We start from the raw sequence: 17172 nt of genomic DNA, 5'->3' as shown, positions 1-17172 counted from the left end.
GTTTGCATAGGAGAAATCTGCACTCTTGTGAGTTAGAACCACACAGATTCTGGTAATTTTCTGCATTAAATACTATAATAGCCTGCATTTCCTCTGCCACTGTTACTGCTCCCCCCACCTGCAAGTAAACACATGAATAGCTCAAGTTATAGAACTAGCTGTTGATATCTGAATAACTTTATATGCTCAGTGCTGTGACTTTGTCAGTTTGATCCTCACTCCTTAACTTTTTTTAAAAAAAATATTCATATCATCATTATGGATATTAATTATTTTTGAATCAAATATTCAGAAAGAATTAAATAAAACTGTCTGCTAATTTTTGGGATTAAACACATTTTGACAAATTCTTAGGCATGATCGCTCAAAGCATTTCTGGAATGGCAAACAGCCTGACCAAATATTAACTGAGCTGTATATTAAACAGAAAACTAAACATTAAAGAACTAGTAAATTCTACAAGTCTGTGATTCTATAGTTCCTGGAATTGAAGAAGCTATAAGAAATTCCTGTGATTAAAATATATTTCTTAGACCGTACGTTAGATCCCAGAGCTTCATGGATAATTTCTTCCTACAGACATGCAAGGAAATAGTATGCTAGGCTTCTTCATGACATCATCTACTCTATCATATTCTGTGAAAGTGCCACAGAATTTAACACCAGAAGAGACCACCAGATCATCTAGTCTGACCTACTGTATATCACAGGACATCAATATAACCCAACACTCACATACTAAACCCAACAACTGAAATTAGACTGAAGCAGTACAGCCCACACTGAAGGACGCACAGAAAAAAAGAACATAGGAGGTGAGGTGGGGACCTACAGAAGTGATGATACAGTAGTATTCCAGCAACAAAGAAAATCAGGTAGAACAACAGTATCAAGGCTTCCTCATCATTTTAATTTTTAGTCCTGTTTAAAATAAACCCTTGGAAGACTGAAAAGAAAATCTATTTCCTTAACAGAATCCCTATCCCCTTTTTCAACTGTACACCTATACAAGTCTGTTGTAGTATTCATCTTGGAGAAATAAAATAAGATTACATGGTCTTTGCAAAGCGATACAGGAAAAAATGTTGGTCATTAAGTTTTAGAGAGGAAGGTTTTGGTCTTGTGGTTAAAACACTGGCCTGGGATTTTGGAGACCTATATTTAATCCTTTGCTCTACTCAGCCTTCCTACTTAATTTCTTTTTGTCTCTGCTCTCCATCTGTAAAACTGTGATAATAATTCTTCCTTTTTCCCACCCTCTGTCTGTCTGATCTATTTAGATCATCAGCTTTTTGGGGTGGGAATGTCTATTACTATTTGTTTGTATAGTACAGTACGTAGCAGAATAAGGCCCTAATCTTGGTTGTACTCTCTAAATTCTACTGAAATAAAATAATTGTAATAAGTTCTGGTATCACTTTCAGCTTCACACTCTTTAATTCCCTTCCCTCCTTCGCCATGCATAGTATTTTTGTGGGAACTCAGATCACAGTATAATATTATACATAGAGGGCCAGATCCCAGGCCCCTCTGCCAACTACTCCTGGGCTATTGTGGCAGTGCAAAACAACTGAAAAGCTGTCCTAAAGAGGCAATCAGAAATCCCAACATATACTTCCCCCCCACACACACATTTTTGGAATATAGTAGGGAGGCAGGGCCAGAAAGCCCAGGCTCCAGCCTTTCTTTGGCCAGAAGAGTGGTCCCAATGGCACCACGGAGGCTGGTATAATTTAGTCCAGTGTTTTCCAAACTTGGGACGCCGTTTGTTCAGGGAAAGCCCCTGGCGGGCCAGGCCAGATTGTTTACCTGTGTTGTCTGCAGGTTCGGCCAATCGCAGCTCCCACTGGCCGTGGTTCGCTGCTCCTGGCCAATGGGGGCTGCAGGAAGCGGCAGCCGGTACGTCCATCAGCCCACGCCGCTTGCCGCAGCCCCCATTGGCCTGCAGCGGTGAACCGCAGCCAGTGGGAGCCCCGATCGACTGAACTTGTGGACGTGGCAGGTAAACAAACCGGCCCAGCCCGCCAGGGGCTTTCCCTGAACAAGCGGCGTCCCAAGTTTGGGAAACACTGATTTAGTCCATAAATTGCTCTAACTTACACCAAAGGCTTAAATGTCTCCTAGTGGCCCCAGGATCAGGGAAATGGAAAGATGTCTTAAAGACACCCTCCTCTCCTCCCCTAACTACACCAAGTCCTCAGTGTTGCAAAAAGCTACAGTTTACACCTCCCTGCAGCACCAGGGGCAGTCTTACGTCTGTGTGTGCTGCAATTGCTGTACTCAGTGGGATGAGTTAAAAGGACAAAATCTAAGTTGACAGGCTCAAAATTTGACTGTCCTTGCCACAGAACATTACAATAGTTTTACAAATATCTCCTGGATACTGAAAACTCTGTTAACTCTAAAAGAAGAGGAGAGGAACCTGGGTAAAATTCTTAATTCTCTGCTGGGCAGCTCACTGCCACCAACAAAACCAAACCAAGAGCGTTGAATTAGTTTGGATTCATGATAATTTACACCACATCATCTATGTCCACTGACCGCCTGCTCCTTTCCTGTAAACTGAACTGCAACTGACAAAAAGCTTGCTCTGGAGCAAAAGACTTTTGTAACTTTTAGTCACCTGCTGGCACCCAAGAATGAACCCACTTGTGGGGACAGCATGAAGCAAATCTACTCACTTGCATCATGTACACATATACAAAACAATGCAAAACTGGTACCAATAGGTTTCATTTCAGACCAACACCCTACCTTCTCCCCTTGCTTAACAGCAGAGAAGTTAAATGTTCTTGAGATGCCATATTCTCCATTTTGCTGTTTTCTGGAATAGTTTCATAAAAGCCTTCTCTTCAGTGACAATTTGTGCTCCCAAAGAGGTGAAATCTTCTGACAAAATTTGCAGAGGATAATTCTCAGATTCATGAATAACAATCTCTCCCTTTCTCACTTATGATGACATTTAAAACCAAAGTGGAGAACAGAGCCACAGTACTACACTTAACAGTCTGAATTATATCTACATAAATTATGCAAAATACTCATTTTCACTTGTTTTCCTTTTGTTTTTATAATTATAAGTGTGAAGTAATTTATTCTGCCAAGATCCAATCTGTATTACAAGTGATGACTGAATTAGATGGATAGGCCTAAGTAGTACTTGAAAAAATATTGAAGAGGTATCAAATGTAAAATAATTGAAAGTTGAAGTGCCAAATGAGGTGTGGGTATCACAGATGAACCTTATAAAGGATACTACAATGATGGTCTGAAACACTACAGCCTACAATAATATTATCATAGTGTTTTTACCAACTCTGTAGGATAGCAAATATTTTGTTTTTTAATAAGGGAAATATCTGTAAATCAACAGAACTTGAGGCAAGGGTTCATCCTTATCTATTTAAATCTTTTCTTCCCTCATAGGCACTGCCTAGATTAGGGAAAGGAAATGTTTTTAGCAAGTGTGTTAGCTAATATATTTATAAGCACCATTGTCTTTTTCTCCACTGGCTGCAAAGTGGTGTTTTAAAATGTGTAAAGTAAGTGTTCTGCTAACACGCTTGCTAAACTCTTCTGTTTTCCTAAGTTTTGTCTTCACCACAAAAAAATGTGTATTTTTTTCCACCTAAGTAGCCATGTCTCTGTAAAAATGTAACAGAAACAAGGGCAGGTACATTCTTCATTTAAATGGAGCTAGTCAAGGTCAACTCTATATCCCCACTTGGATGTGTGCCTTGTCTCCACTAGGATTTTACAAAAAGAAAAGGAGTACTTGTGGCACCTTAGAGACTAACAAATTTATTAGAGCATAAGCTTTCGTGAGCTACAGCTCACTTCATCGGATGCATTTGCTGGAAAAACTTTCCACCAAATGCATCCGATGAAGTGAGCTGTAGCTCACGAAAGCTTATGCTCTAATAAATTTGTTCGTCTCTAAGGTGCCACAAGTACTCCTTTTCTTTTTGCGAATACAGACTAACACGACTACTACTCTGAAACCTAGGATTTTACAGCAAGATAGTTATCTAAGTGTAAAAAACCACCATTTTTTTGCAGTGAAGACACAGCCCTGGTAAAAACAGCACTACTGTGAGCTTAAGTCAAAGAGTGATTCAAATACAGGTCAGGAGCAGAGACTGTAATTTGAATACCTAAATTCAGAAATACACAGGAAAAAAACATGGCAATCAGAATATATGCAATTATAAAAATCTCCATCACTACCCCAACACTAATTATTCCCTTCTAACTTTCAGGGTTCTGTTTTCCTCCCAAAAGTTGTAACAAGTTTCTAGCAGTGAAAAAAATCTACCCAGAAAAGTCATCAAGGTACCAGCAGAAGGACACACAGATCCGTTTTTTGTACACCCAATTATTGGGCTAATTCTCCTATCATTTACACTGTTTTTACATCACTGTAACCAAACTGATCAATGGAGTTACTCCTGATTTACAAGTGTGGGAATCAGTCTCACTGACTTCACCAGGAGTCACTGCAGCACTTACACATGAATATCAGGCATTAGATGCTTCCAAGCACAAAATAAACTTCAAGAATGCGGAGATACAAAGCACAGTGCAAGCCAAGGGAAGAGTGACTGTGCAATCACTGTGACAGGGAAGAAAGTAAACCAAACAGTTTTCTACTCCAGTATTCCAAATATGAGGAAGATCTAGAAAGGTGTTTCTTCAGATTACCAAATATAATAAAATACTTTCCATTAAAAAGTGGTGAGGACAAACCTGTGTATAACTTCAGGAAATGGAAAGGGAGGGTAGAAATAGCATCTTGCTATGTAACAACCTTCTACCAAACTAGGAAAAATGAAACGGAAAAATGATCATGAGGGATATGACCACAAACACCTGTGAAATGATACAATGGGGAGACAATGAATTTATGATTTCTGCCTTTGAAAAAGACCTGAATATATTTATTTATTTATTATTTTAATTAAGGTTTACATTTTGGTTGTCAATTTTCATTTAGTTTGTCATGCCTATCATTGACTTGAAGTAAGTAGACAGTAGAGGAAATCCTAAATTTGTCCTTTACATAGCGATCCATAATGTTAATCTACAAAGTGCACATTTTTCTTCTCCTTACATTGTCCATCCTGGCACCTGTAGTTCTAACTTACCATCAGAAAGCGTCATGACGGTAAGATCTTCAGTGGATACCCCAGGGCCATAGCGGTTATAAGCCAGGAATCGTAAGGTGTATTCCGTGAATTTTTTCAGCCCCTCCAGTTTGTATGATAGTCCATCAACCTCTATATTCTGGGCACATAAAAATGATAATTGTTACTAAGGGGAAACGTTAAAGAAGATATGACAGTAATGCTGAGGGATGAACTGATTACACAGTACGGCTTTTCTATGTCTAAGAGGTAATGCTAAATCCTTATTTAAGTTGCTGTAAAAGGTAATTTGTAACATAGCATTGCTTGTTACAGCTCAGTTCTCAATAGATTATGATATTAAACTGCTGCATTTCAAGATATAGCTGATTCTGGTGTTTATACCTTTGGTTTAGTTATTTAAAGCACAATAGAAAGTTTCCTTGCTTAAATCAATCACTCCTTCTCCCATAAGAAAGTGATAGGGAAAGGAAGAAGGGAAGAGAAGGGAGAAAATAAGGACTAGGAGTCATGGGGGAATTCTAGGAAAAAAGGAGAGAGTGAAATAAAGGAAGACAAGAGAAGAGAGAGAAGATTTTGTGGAGTGAAGAAGCCAGATAAATCTACCCTGGGATTTATGATGCCTGTGACTGTTACAGGCTACTTACAAATTAAACTGGCTCAGGTGGAGAAAAAGGGAGTCCCTATTTTACTACCCTGTCCTCTTCTAAATCTCTATTATTATTTTTTAAGTCACATTTCATCCACACAGCAACTCTCAATGACCTCTACAGGATCACTATGCCACCTTAACTTTACATCAGCTATTGATGTACTATGTTAACAGTCTGAACTGTTTAAACTGTTTATTTGCTAGAGTGCAGGATCCTTGAAGTGGAGACCATGATCTTATATGTTTCCACATAAAAACACACAATCATTGCAGAACACCAATAATAATGATTATGCAAATTCCCTTTGTTTATATCTCTCATTTATGAGAAATACAGATAATGCCTAGATTGTTTATATATTTTACACTCCTGGAATGGACCTGGCCCTGAGGAAAGGGAAAATGAGCCACTGAGGAAATAAATTAGATCATATCTACCCCCATTTCATGTGTAGAACTTCCCTTAACATCAGTAGTAGTTCTGCACAAATATAACAGGGATTCTGTGTCTGAAAAATCTAAAGGACTTTTATAAGGGAAGGATTCTTTGCATGGATGGATGGATTCTTTCTAGACTTTGGATAAGAAAGGTAAACTAAGGGCTTGTTTCTCTTCCGCTTACACCAATCATATTCTGGTGTGAATCCATATGGCTTGATCCTGCTGCCATATAAGTAAATCATAAGACTAACGTGGATTTCAATAGACCATCCCATTTACTGCCGTGGAGATACTCCTGTCTTGCACAGTGTAAGTGAAAGAAGAATGAGTTCCTCTATATATTAAAGTATTTTGTAATAGGCCTGTGTAATATTCAGCTAAAGTGGCATGTAAATTCTCACAGTTCAAACCTACCAGGGGTTCTAAAGACTTGATTTTTTTCAAAAAATTCCGTCTACTCACTGCCTTTCAATACACATTTCCAAGGCACTTAACCTGAAGAGTAACCACTCCAGTCTGGTATGCCATTGAAGCACCAAAATTTCCACTATCAACAGGTTTAAAGCTGCTGAACAGATATCCTCGATCATTTGGATTGAACGCTTCTTCTCCTTCCTGTCTGATTTTGTCACGTCATCCAGCAAAAGCCTGCTCTCACAACTAACTGAAAAAGAACATACAGCTCCATTAACTTGCTCACCTGTTCTTTTCCAGTAGCAGTCTCTGTGCAGAACAATCTGTAACCTTGGACTGGACCATTTGCATAAGCAGGGGCTTCCCATGATAGAAGAATTGAGGTAGGTGAGGTAGATACAGCCCGCAGGTTTTCCACTGGCCCTGGAACTTGCACTGTATGAAGAAAAATTGCCTGAATAAAAGCAGTCATTTATTGCAGCTCAGTTCCTTAATCGTTTTGTTATCCTTTTGATTGCTCTGGCATATCCGGCCCCAATATGTGTCCCCAAAGGCACACACTTCTCCTGCTATATATGACTGTGCAGAGCTGAATGTTTTTAACATTGGAGTGAAGTGTGTTTCTCTATGAGGAAGCATTTAATAGACTTGAATGGTGTTGGGGCAAGGCACAATTAATCCATAAAGAAGCTCCGCAGAGTGATACAACATTGCATCAAAATAATCTTCCAAGTACAGAGGTGGCTTTGTAAAATACTTCCCTTCGTTTAGCATATTGTTACAAGAAGTATAAGCTATACTTGTGATTAATTCCTAGTGGATGGAAACAGAGAAGTTGCTCTCCTTTCCCTTCCCTCAAATTCCTTCACCTTTCTGCACTTCTGCTTTTTGTTTTGTTTTTTCTTAATATTCTCTCCTGATTTTTCAAATCTATCTACTATCTATCTAATATTAGGTAGAGAAAAAAAACAGCCCAAATCTGATCAATCCCAAGACTGGTTCAAGAAAAGGAGGAACTTTAGCAGACCCATTACTCTCTACTTATAGAAGAGCAAAACTCAAAGACACACAACCTAAAATATCAACACAAAACCCAACTTTTCAGAGAAATACAACGTAGCCTTACCATACTTCTTGAATATCTATTCAAGCTCTGTATAGACTGGCTTAACTGCTACTTGTTTAAAAATTGATTTAAAGCACCATACATTGCCTTGGCCTCCTATTACCAATGCAACGATGGGGTTTTAGTATCTCTCCTATTTATATTGTTGCTTCATTTCCCTGTATATTTACTTAACCTTAGGTATATTTTATATGCTTTTCTGTAACTATCTCTTTGGATCACAAATACATGGTTATTAAAAATAATCATATTAATAAAAGTAATCTTGGGCATGCACTGAGGGCCAAACTGGGAACTATGAAACACATGAGTAATCCTAGGTTTCAGAGTAGCAGCCGTGTTAGTCTGTATTCGCAAAAAGAAAAGGAGTACCGGTGGCACCTTAGAGACTAACAAATTTATTAGAGCATAAGCTTTCGTGAGCTACAGCTCACTTCATCGGATGCATTTGGTGGAAAAAACTTTTTTTCCACCAAATGCATCCAATGAAGTGAGCTGTAGCTCACGAAAGCTTATGCTCTAATAAATTTGTTAGTCTCTAAGGTGCCACCGGTACTCCTTTTCTTTTTATGAGTAATCCTGTTGCCTTCTTGGATTCACAGTTTGGCACTGAACATTGCTAGTGATTTGGTAGGAAGAAATGCAGTTTAGTGTGACTGAGACATAAGTAAAAACTTTCAAACCTGATTGCCTAAAGTTAGGTCCTGAAATCCATATTTAGGCACCTAAAGAACTTTCAGGTTTGACATTTTTGGTGAAAAATAATTATATGAATTGGTAAGAAAATGTAGCACATCCCCAGTTCTGTTTCATAACAATGGTTTTGTATTTGTGCAATATCTAGCACTCCAAAGATGTTACTGGAACTCAATACTTATAAAACTAAAAGCAACAATAAAAATGTTAAAAACTGCAACCACCTGACAAAATCTTGCAATTATTGGAGTTAGTGAAACCAGTTCTAACAATACTTTAATCTAGAACAGATTTATTTTCAGGCAAAGGAAAATCTGGGACCAAAAACACAGAAAGCTGAATTATTTTCCATTTTCAGTATGATTTCATAAAAGTTGGGGTAGGAAGTGAGAGAGGAGACTTTTTTTCTTGCATGAACCAGCCCAAAATGAAATTGCCTGTTTTCTTCACACATTTCATGGAAACGCTCCCCAGTGTTGCACAGCTCTATGTTTTTATGTTTTATGTTTTTCACTCTGAATTCTGATTGTCACACATTATTAATGTTATGCATTCACTGTTGACTTGAACTAGTTACCAAATAACAAAACAGCTATACTTGGGAAACTCCTTTTACCACTAATAGCCATTCCATACATAAGCATTCCTCACATGTCTGGCAATGAGAAGGAACAACTATGCTGACTAATACTTTCAAGTCTGTCTCTACAGTTCATCTGTCCCTTCAGCTGGAACCCAAGGAAGAGTAACAGATGAGAGAAAAAAGAAGAACATTAGCAAAAAAATCACAGAACAAGTGGAGAACCAATTCTGAAAATGATCTAAACTCTAAAGACTGTTTTTTTCCACCAAATGCATCCGATGAAGTGAGCTGTAGCTCACGAAAGCTTATGCTCTAATAAATTTGTTAGTCTCTAAGGTGCCACAAGTACTCCTTTTCTTTTTGCGAATACAGACTAACACGGCTGCTACTCTGAAACCTAAAGACTGGTGTAATCAACAGTGTTTAAAATATCTGAAAAAAGAAAAGGAGTACTTGTGGCACCTTAGAGACTAACAAATTTATTTGAGCATAAGCTTTCGTGAGCTACAGCTCACTTCATCAGATGCGTTCACTGTTGACTTGAACTAGTTACCAAATAACAAAAGTGCTATACTTGGGAAACTCCTTTTACCACTAAGCATCCGATGAAGTGAGCTGTAACTCACGAAAGCTTATGCTCAAATAAATTTGTTAGTCTCCAAGGTGCCACAAGTACTCCTTTTCTTTTTGCGAATACAGACTAACACGGCTGCTACTCTGAAACCTAAAATATCTGAGTTGCTGCTGTATGTCAATACCTTTTTCTTGCCTGAATATGAAATGGTTTATTCATATTTTACATATAGAAAATGCCATCAGGCAAAACAAATTTGCCAGTTATTGTGCAGTTGACAGATAGCAGCATTACAATTCCTATAAAAGGCTTTTCACAGTCAAATGTTACCAGACAGTTTCATAGAAGAAAGCTGTTAGGGTAAAACTAACAGGTTTGTGGCAAGTGACAGGGAAAGAACATGACACTTTCTTCTGCTAATACCTGTGTATTTGACAATATGCTAAATGCAAAGCAGAGGACATCTAAAAGACTGCCACCAGGCCCAGGGTAAAGATCGTGGTTGGCAATTTCATTCCTTTGACCCAAACAGAACTCTGTAATAAGGATAAACCATTTTCTCAGGGGCTAGACCGAGACGTGGAGTGAACTAGTCCCTCAGGAACCAAGGACTGTCACAAAGCTTGTCACTCTCCAGTCCAAGTGAAAGGGACATTTCTTTGACTTCTAACAAATACATAGCAACATGTGAATTAAAAAACCCAAATCCAAACAATTCACTCGGGTGCACACACTGCACCCTCTGGGGAGAGGAGGAAAAAACGAACACCACATGCCAGATGTCTGTCACATAACTGAATGTACTACTGGAAGGCACTCAGATACTGTGGTGATGAGCATGGTAGGAGAACCAATACAGAATTTTGAGGAAAGCTAAAAATCAGTGAAAGGCTGCCAGTGACATATACTTTTAAATGGCTTTCAATATTCACTGTAATATAGAATTAATACATTTTAAAAGGTTTTTTTCCCTTCAGCTTTCCATTTCATTATATTTCAGTTTGCCTGACAGGCCTGCTAATATGCTTAACTTCTCAACACTTTGGCATGCAGAAATTCTTTAGTTTCTGCTGATTCCTGCTACAATAATGTAGGGGGAAATAGCATTTTGTTTTGGTTCTTGTTTTCCTATTACTTTTTTGTTTTTGTTTTTTTGTTAGTGGGAAGATTTTAGAAGTACAGCAAGACCATTCAAGCAGCACAAACCACTTCTCCCAGAAAAGTCATTCTCTTTAGATCAATCAGTTTCTTGGCCAAAAAAGAAACATACCCAAAGATGGGAAAGAGCAAAGATTAAGTGTTTTTTGCCCCATATGGACTGTGCATAAACTGTGAAGTCATATTTATATTTGATCAATAATACTCACACGAACAAAACATGCTAAAAGCCTACTTGTTCCATTGAGAATTTTCCTCCTGAAGTTTGAGACACTTTTGTAAAATAAAAGCTATAGTAATTGTAAAAGAATTTGATTCTACTCTCACATATGGCAGTTTTACACCACTGCGAACCCACTGATTTCAGTGGAGTTACTCCTGATTTAGACCATGTAAATGGGAACAGAATCAAGCCTAAAGCTACAAGTGGCCAAATTCTATATGATTTTCAAGGCTGACTTTAGAAATATGGTTCCGTTCAATACCTACATAAATGATATTGCTAACACCACAGAGAGTACACTTATAAAGTTTGTGGACAATATCAAGCTGGGAGGGGTTGCAAGCACTTTTGTAGGACAGAATTAGAATTCAAAATTGCAAATGACTGCCTAAGAAGGAGTACTGCAGAAAGGGGCCTGGGGCTTATAGTGGATCACAAACTAAATATTAGTTAATCACTGGAACAAATTACCTTGAGAGGTCATGGAATCTCTGCCATTGGAGGTTTTTAAGAACAAGTTGGACAAACATCTGTCAGAGATGGTCTAAAATACTTAATTCTGCCTCAGTGTGGGGGACTTGACTAGATAACCTACCAAGGTCCCTTCCAGTCCTACTTTTTTTGATCTACAATACCTGTAACGTCTTAATTTCTCCATAACTGCTGATGGTTTCACTGTTTCTCATTGTGCCTGAGTGGAGTTATGGGGCCCCATTTCAGCAAAGCATTTAAGCATGTGCTTTATGTCAATTCCTATTCAGCCAAGCACTTAAGCACATTGTGGAACTTAAGCAGTTGCTTAAAGTTAGGCACATGCTTCTGGACTTCATTGAATAGGAATAGGCTGCTGAACTGGGGTGTGAGAATTTTAACAGTGGTTTCAGTGCGCACAGGTTCAAACCTAACAAAAGCTGCCTTTTTTATTATTTCCAGCAGATTATCCACTCTGATGAGGTAGGTCAAGACAAAGGAAATGTAGGTCAGCATTTGAATGCATAAGGAAGGCAAAAAAAACATTCACAGCTGCTGAAATAGAACACTGATTTTTTTTAAACGGTCAAAACCAATATTTTTAGACTAGAAGTCAATTTAAAAAAACTTTGTGAGCTTAATTTCAATAGGTGTATAGAGGTAGGAGGTCCAGGACCTGTTTTTCAGTGCTCTGTAAGTGCTACTGCCTACTTTGGTCACGCATAACTAGATTCATTCACTCCCCCCACTCATTAAACACTATATGCGCACATATGTAGCCAGATTCCCAAATCCTCTCAGAACACAATCCTTCTCACAAACCTTCTCAGTTCTTTTGCTCTGCATTCTCATACAGATCTCCTAACTGCTACCCCTTACTCAAACTTTTGTGCATAGTCCTTAGTTGTTTGTATTGTATCTGTCAAATTCTGTACCACTTTTTCAGGGAAAGGGTCTCATCTTCTCGAATATGAAAAACAAACAATAATCCTTTCCCATGCATCTAAATCCTGACCTGCACTTCCTTTGTCTCAAACAGCATCAAGGTGCCTATTTCTATTTATTATTATTATAATTATGTATTACTCTAGCACTCAGGAGCCCCAGTCATGTTTATGATTGTTGGTTTTCTTCTGTTTTTATGCAACACACTTTAAAACATGTTTCTAGTGATTCATTCTTCCTTATGAGATGCAATGATGAAAATTTTATTTTTATTACATTTCACTTTTCCTTAAAACAGCTGGTTCCTATGCTGATTCACAATGAAAACATTTAAAATGTGACACATTTATGAAGCCACTTGCATTTATTGATAATAGAGTGCATGCTTTGATTGTGTCTTTGATTCCCACCCCTTTCCCTGTAGTTAACAGCTTTAATGATATTTCTGTAAAATCTGTTTCTGTGCTGTATGGGGAGATGTGACTTCAAAAAGCCTGCAGGCAATGTAATTATTAGCATAATGAAACCCTTGCTTCCCTGCACTGTACACAGTTGAAAGACATGACAACAGTTTGGCAAGAAATGCAAAAACTATCCTGTCTGCCTCGGCTGCTGATCCACGGGAGTTCTGCTGGACACAGGTTTTGAAAGTAGCTGTCAATTAAAGATATTTTCACATTTTGTTCTGCTTTGCATCAGGTTATTCTGTATTTGCTTACGTTGTGTGCAACTATATTCCACAGTCAAATATATTAACCTACTATATAATGTTTTCTTCACATTACTAGCAAAACTATGGGCCAGATCACATATCATCAGATATGCAAGCAGCAGGTCTCTTTCATATGCAGGTCTTCCACTTTCTCTGTAGAAAGTTGGCTTTGAGGGGGGAAGTTGCCTTCCTTGCATAAGCCCTCTGTCTATCGGGATGGGGATTAATTTGTATCTAGTTAGGGGTCTTGGGAAAACACCTCTCCACCCACTTAACCCTACTGCAGGGAATCTGATTTTTAAAAAATGGGGAACAGGGAGTTACAGGAGTAAGTGACTTGCTTATTGTCACTGTCAATTGCAGAACAGGACATAAAAAAAGAACAGAGGACAAAGTGCACACTTCATTTAAACCTCTGAAACTCCCATTGAAGTGAATGAGATTAGAATTCGGCCTTGGTCTTGACTCCAAGTCCTGCACAGTAGTCACAAAACAACAAATGATACTAACAAAATATAACACAAAACACATAGGAATACACACACACACACACACACTCATCTCCATGGAAGGGAAGTTATAGAAAGCTCAGATCAAAGGAAAAGACAGTTTAGATGGAAGAACTTCCCTGCTATCTCCTCTACAAATGCATCCTTGATTAGAAAGATAGAATGTGTCTACGCAGCAAACATGCAGCTGGCCTTGGTCTGTTGACAGGCTCACCAGAGGGGAGTGTCTCAGAGCCCAGGTTCCAACCTGAGCCTGAACAGCTGCAGCCTGAACCCAAACGAGCTGGCGTGACCCAGCCACAGGTATTTAACTGATGGGTAGACATACCCACAGAGCACTGACATCTGAAGGAATCATTACCACAGCTTTTAAGCTCAAAAGTTCCTATACTGGTCTGTGGAGAGTTGATCTGGTCACATGGGGACAGATTTTCATTTACGTACCTCATTAAAGACCAGATTTTTTTTAAAGGACTCAGCACCCAGCAGCTCTCCTGTGATACTGCAGCCAGATTTTCATGCTGAGCTGTTCAAAAAAAATGTGGGAGCTGATCTGTTGAGCATCTTGTTGGCTATCCTCATTGTTTGCAGCTGCTAAGTTGTGGTAAGAGACAGCCTAACATATATTAAATGATGTATTAGTATTACTTTTGAACAGGAGTAATTGCTATAGTTGCCAAAGTGAAGCTACCCAATTGCAAATGGAGGGCAAGGTGGTCGATGCAATAGTGTCTGGGTCCAGGAGATGAGCTCTCTCTTAAAATGAAATTATTGTTCGTGGCTCTGTCATCGGCTTCCCATGTGAGCTTGGATAAGTCACAATGTTTTTGTGATTCAGTTACCCTACAATAAAATGGGGAGAATGCTTTCTTTTGCCCACCTCTAGTCTTATCTATGTAGATTGCAAGCTTTCTGGGACAAGGACTTACTCCAAATATTTACAGCTCTGTACAGGTGTGGGACTCACTTCTGCGGCGTTGCCTGCTGTTGTCCTGGGAATTAGCTCTACTTCCAGCCTTGGAGCACCCTCTGCAGGCCAGTGTCCTGCTTATGTCGGGCCCCCATGTCCCTCCTGGACCGGGTGCCCCTTGTACGCCAGGGTGCTGCCCCCTAGCAGTAACCCCTCACTTGCAGGGTCTCCCCTCCCTGGGAAACCCCAACCCCTTATTCCTACCTCATCTCAGTCATCGGCTACTGCCAGTCACCAGCTAGTCCCCAAGCCCTGGGGCAGACTGCAGTATAAGTCACTCATCACAGGCAAGGTTGGGTTTGGACCTGCTGCCTCTGTCTAACCTTGGGTTGTCCCCTGCGACCCAGTACCTGCTGGGCCTAATACTAGGCCGCAGCCTGGTGCTTTCCTTGCTGGCACACTCCCAGCTTCTCAGGCCCTTCCCCAGCCCTGCTCCAATCTAGGTACTCTACTTAGGTCCCTGCAGCCAGGTTCCTCCCTTTCAGAAGCTAGAGAGAGTTTTTTGAGCTTCAGCCCAGCAGCCCCTTTATAGGGTCATCTGAGTCTGTCTGGGGCGTGGCCACAGCTGAGGCTGCCTCCCAATTAGCCCAGCCTAAGGCTCCCAGCCCTGGCCCTCTTCAAGGGCTGGCTTTTAACCCCTTTGGGCTGGGAGCAGGTGACCACCCCATTACAAGCTTCTAGCACAATGGGGCCTTAATTTCAGGGTCTAGATACTATTACACATGATTTCTAAAGGGGGCTGCTTTGATAATTATCATTATGGGGCTAAAGGGAGAATGGTGATCTTATAATGCCTCCATACCAAGTATGCAATTCAAGCATGGGAAAGAAAACATGTCAATTTGAAGCATCAACAAGGCTCTTCTTTCACTGACAACCCACAGTTATGATAAAGTTTTATTTTAGTGGAAGTATTCAGAAGATAAGTTCATTACTACCATAGTGGATGTTGTCTGGTTTAGAGAGAGCTGTATGAAGACAAATAGATTTCAGCACAATGCCATCCAGAAAATAATTTTGGGATGATTCTGAATAAGTTCGCAAAAAGAAAAGGAGTACTTGTGGCACCTTAAAGACTAACAAATTTATTAGAGCATAAGCTTTCGTGAGCTACAGCTCACTTCATCGGATGCATCGGATGAAGTGAGCTGTAGCTCACGAAAGCTTATGCGCTAATAAATTTGTTAGTCTCTAAGGTGCCACAAGTACTCCTTTTCTTTTTGCGAATACAGACTAACATGGCTGCTACTCTGAAATCTGAATAAGTTGAAATTGTTGTGCTCTCATGGTAACAGATAAGATCCATTTTACTTTATAGTAATTGCTAAATCATGTCAGATTACGTCAGACCAATACTAAATTAAAAACATAGGTGTGCTACTCAAGCACTATTAAATCAAAATGATTTTTGCTGGACCTGAAGATGAAAGGAGGAAATTGACCATAATCTTTCTTAAATTGCAAAAGTACTTCACATTAAGGAGACAATTTTTTCTAAGTAAACACAGAGGTTGCAGATCTTATTTAAAAGCTCTGGATGGACTGTGTTCTCTCTTAAACAGGTCCAGAAACTGGAGATTTTATACAAATAATGTAATGCCTCAATGTGCATGTTTGATAAATATGCAAAATCTCAATTGCATATACATGTATGTACATACACATATATGCATATATGTATGTATTTAAAACATTACCGCAGCATAAATGGGAATGATTCGTCTGAGCCAAACCAGAAACTCCCATATTAAGTTCATTGGTGTTTCTGACCCCACTGAAGCCATGGTGGGAGGAGCTCTGAGATCATTCAAGAGGAGATTCTTATATTCACTTTCCCTGATCCCCACAAGACGCACAGAGTCTGGCTTCAGTCTTAGCCCAGCTGGCTCAGCTCCCATAGTGAAATCCACCCGTCAACATACAGGCACTCTGTCCCCCATACAGCCCATAAGTACTACGCTCCGAGGTCTGCCGGGAAGTAGCAGTCTACACTTCTAGGCACTAGCCATGAACTGGAACAACCTAGCTGAGACCACAGACTAGAGGTGAAATCCTGGCCCTACTGGAGTCAATACTCCCTGGGGCCAGGATTTTACCCACAAAGTGTTTGTTGGTAGAGTCTCACCCTCATTTACTCTTTACATCTAATTTCCCCAAGAGATTCACTCTCAGTTGGGAGGCCATGAGAGAAAGAGTATGCAGAAACGTGTGCAGGTTCCTGCACACAGTTAACTTTGTCTCCTGGGTTCGGGCTGAGGATGTGAGAAACAAATGGAGCATATCTGGCCCTGCTTCCCCATCCTGTCCATTCACACAGAATCCAGAACTTCATGGAAACCTTGTGGAAACCTATGTAAAATCTTCCATAGGATTCAGTGTGGAAATGAACAACATGCCATGGAAACAGCTTTTCCCTCTTGTGGGCAGCTGGATCCATGATTTTTGGCTGCCCTCTGCTTGTGGAAGCAGAGAGAAGTATGGGGCCCTGTACTATTACAAAAATACACAAAAATACCAATAATCTTAGCATTTTCTAATGTCCTAGGAATGGAAT

The 17172-nt window shown here is 39.6% G+C and overlaps 1 protein-coding gene across 2 annotated transcripts in view; it reads right to left on the bottom strand.

Annotated features, from left to right (window-relative positions):
- The window catches only part of DCC (DCC netrin 1 receptor), a 975841-nt gene that overhangs the window by 257987 nt on the left and 700682 nt on the right, over positions 1-17172 (bottom strand). For both annotated transcript variants that reach the window (XM_038402401.2, XM_038402402.2), the window contains exons 10-11: positions 6938-7086; positions 5145-5283 (exon numbers count right to left, since the gene is read on the bottom strand). In XM_038402401.2, coding sequence (XP_038258329.1) covers positions 5145-5283; positions 6938-7086 — 288 coding nt within the window. The remainder of the gene's footprint in view (positions 1-5144; positions 5284-6937; positions 7087-17172) is intronic.

Source organism: Dermochelys coriacea, chromosome 5 (genome assembly GCF_009764565.3).
Source record: "Dermochelys coriacea isolate rDerCor1 chromosome 5, rDerCor1.pri.v4, whole genome shotgun sequence".
Classification (NCBI taxonomy): domain Eukaryota; kingdom Metazoa; phylum Chordata; order Testudines; family Dermochelyidae; genus Dermochelys; species Dermochelys coriacea.
This window is presented reverse-complemented; position numbering and strand designations above follow the sequence as displayed.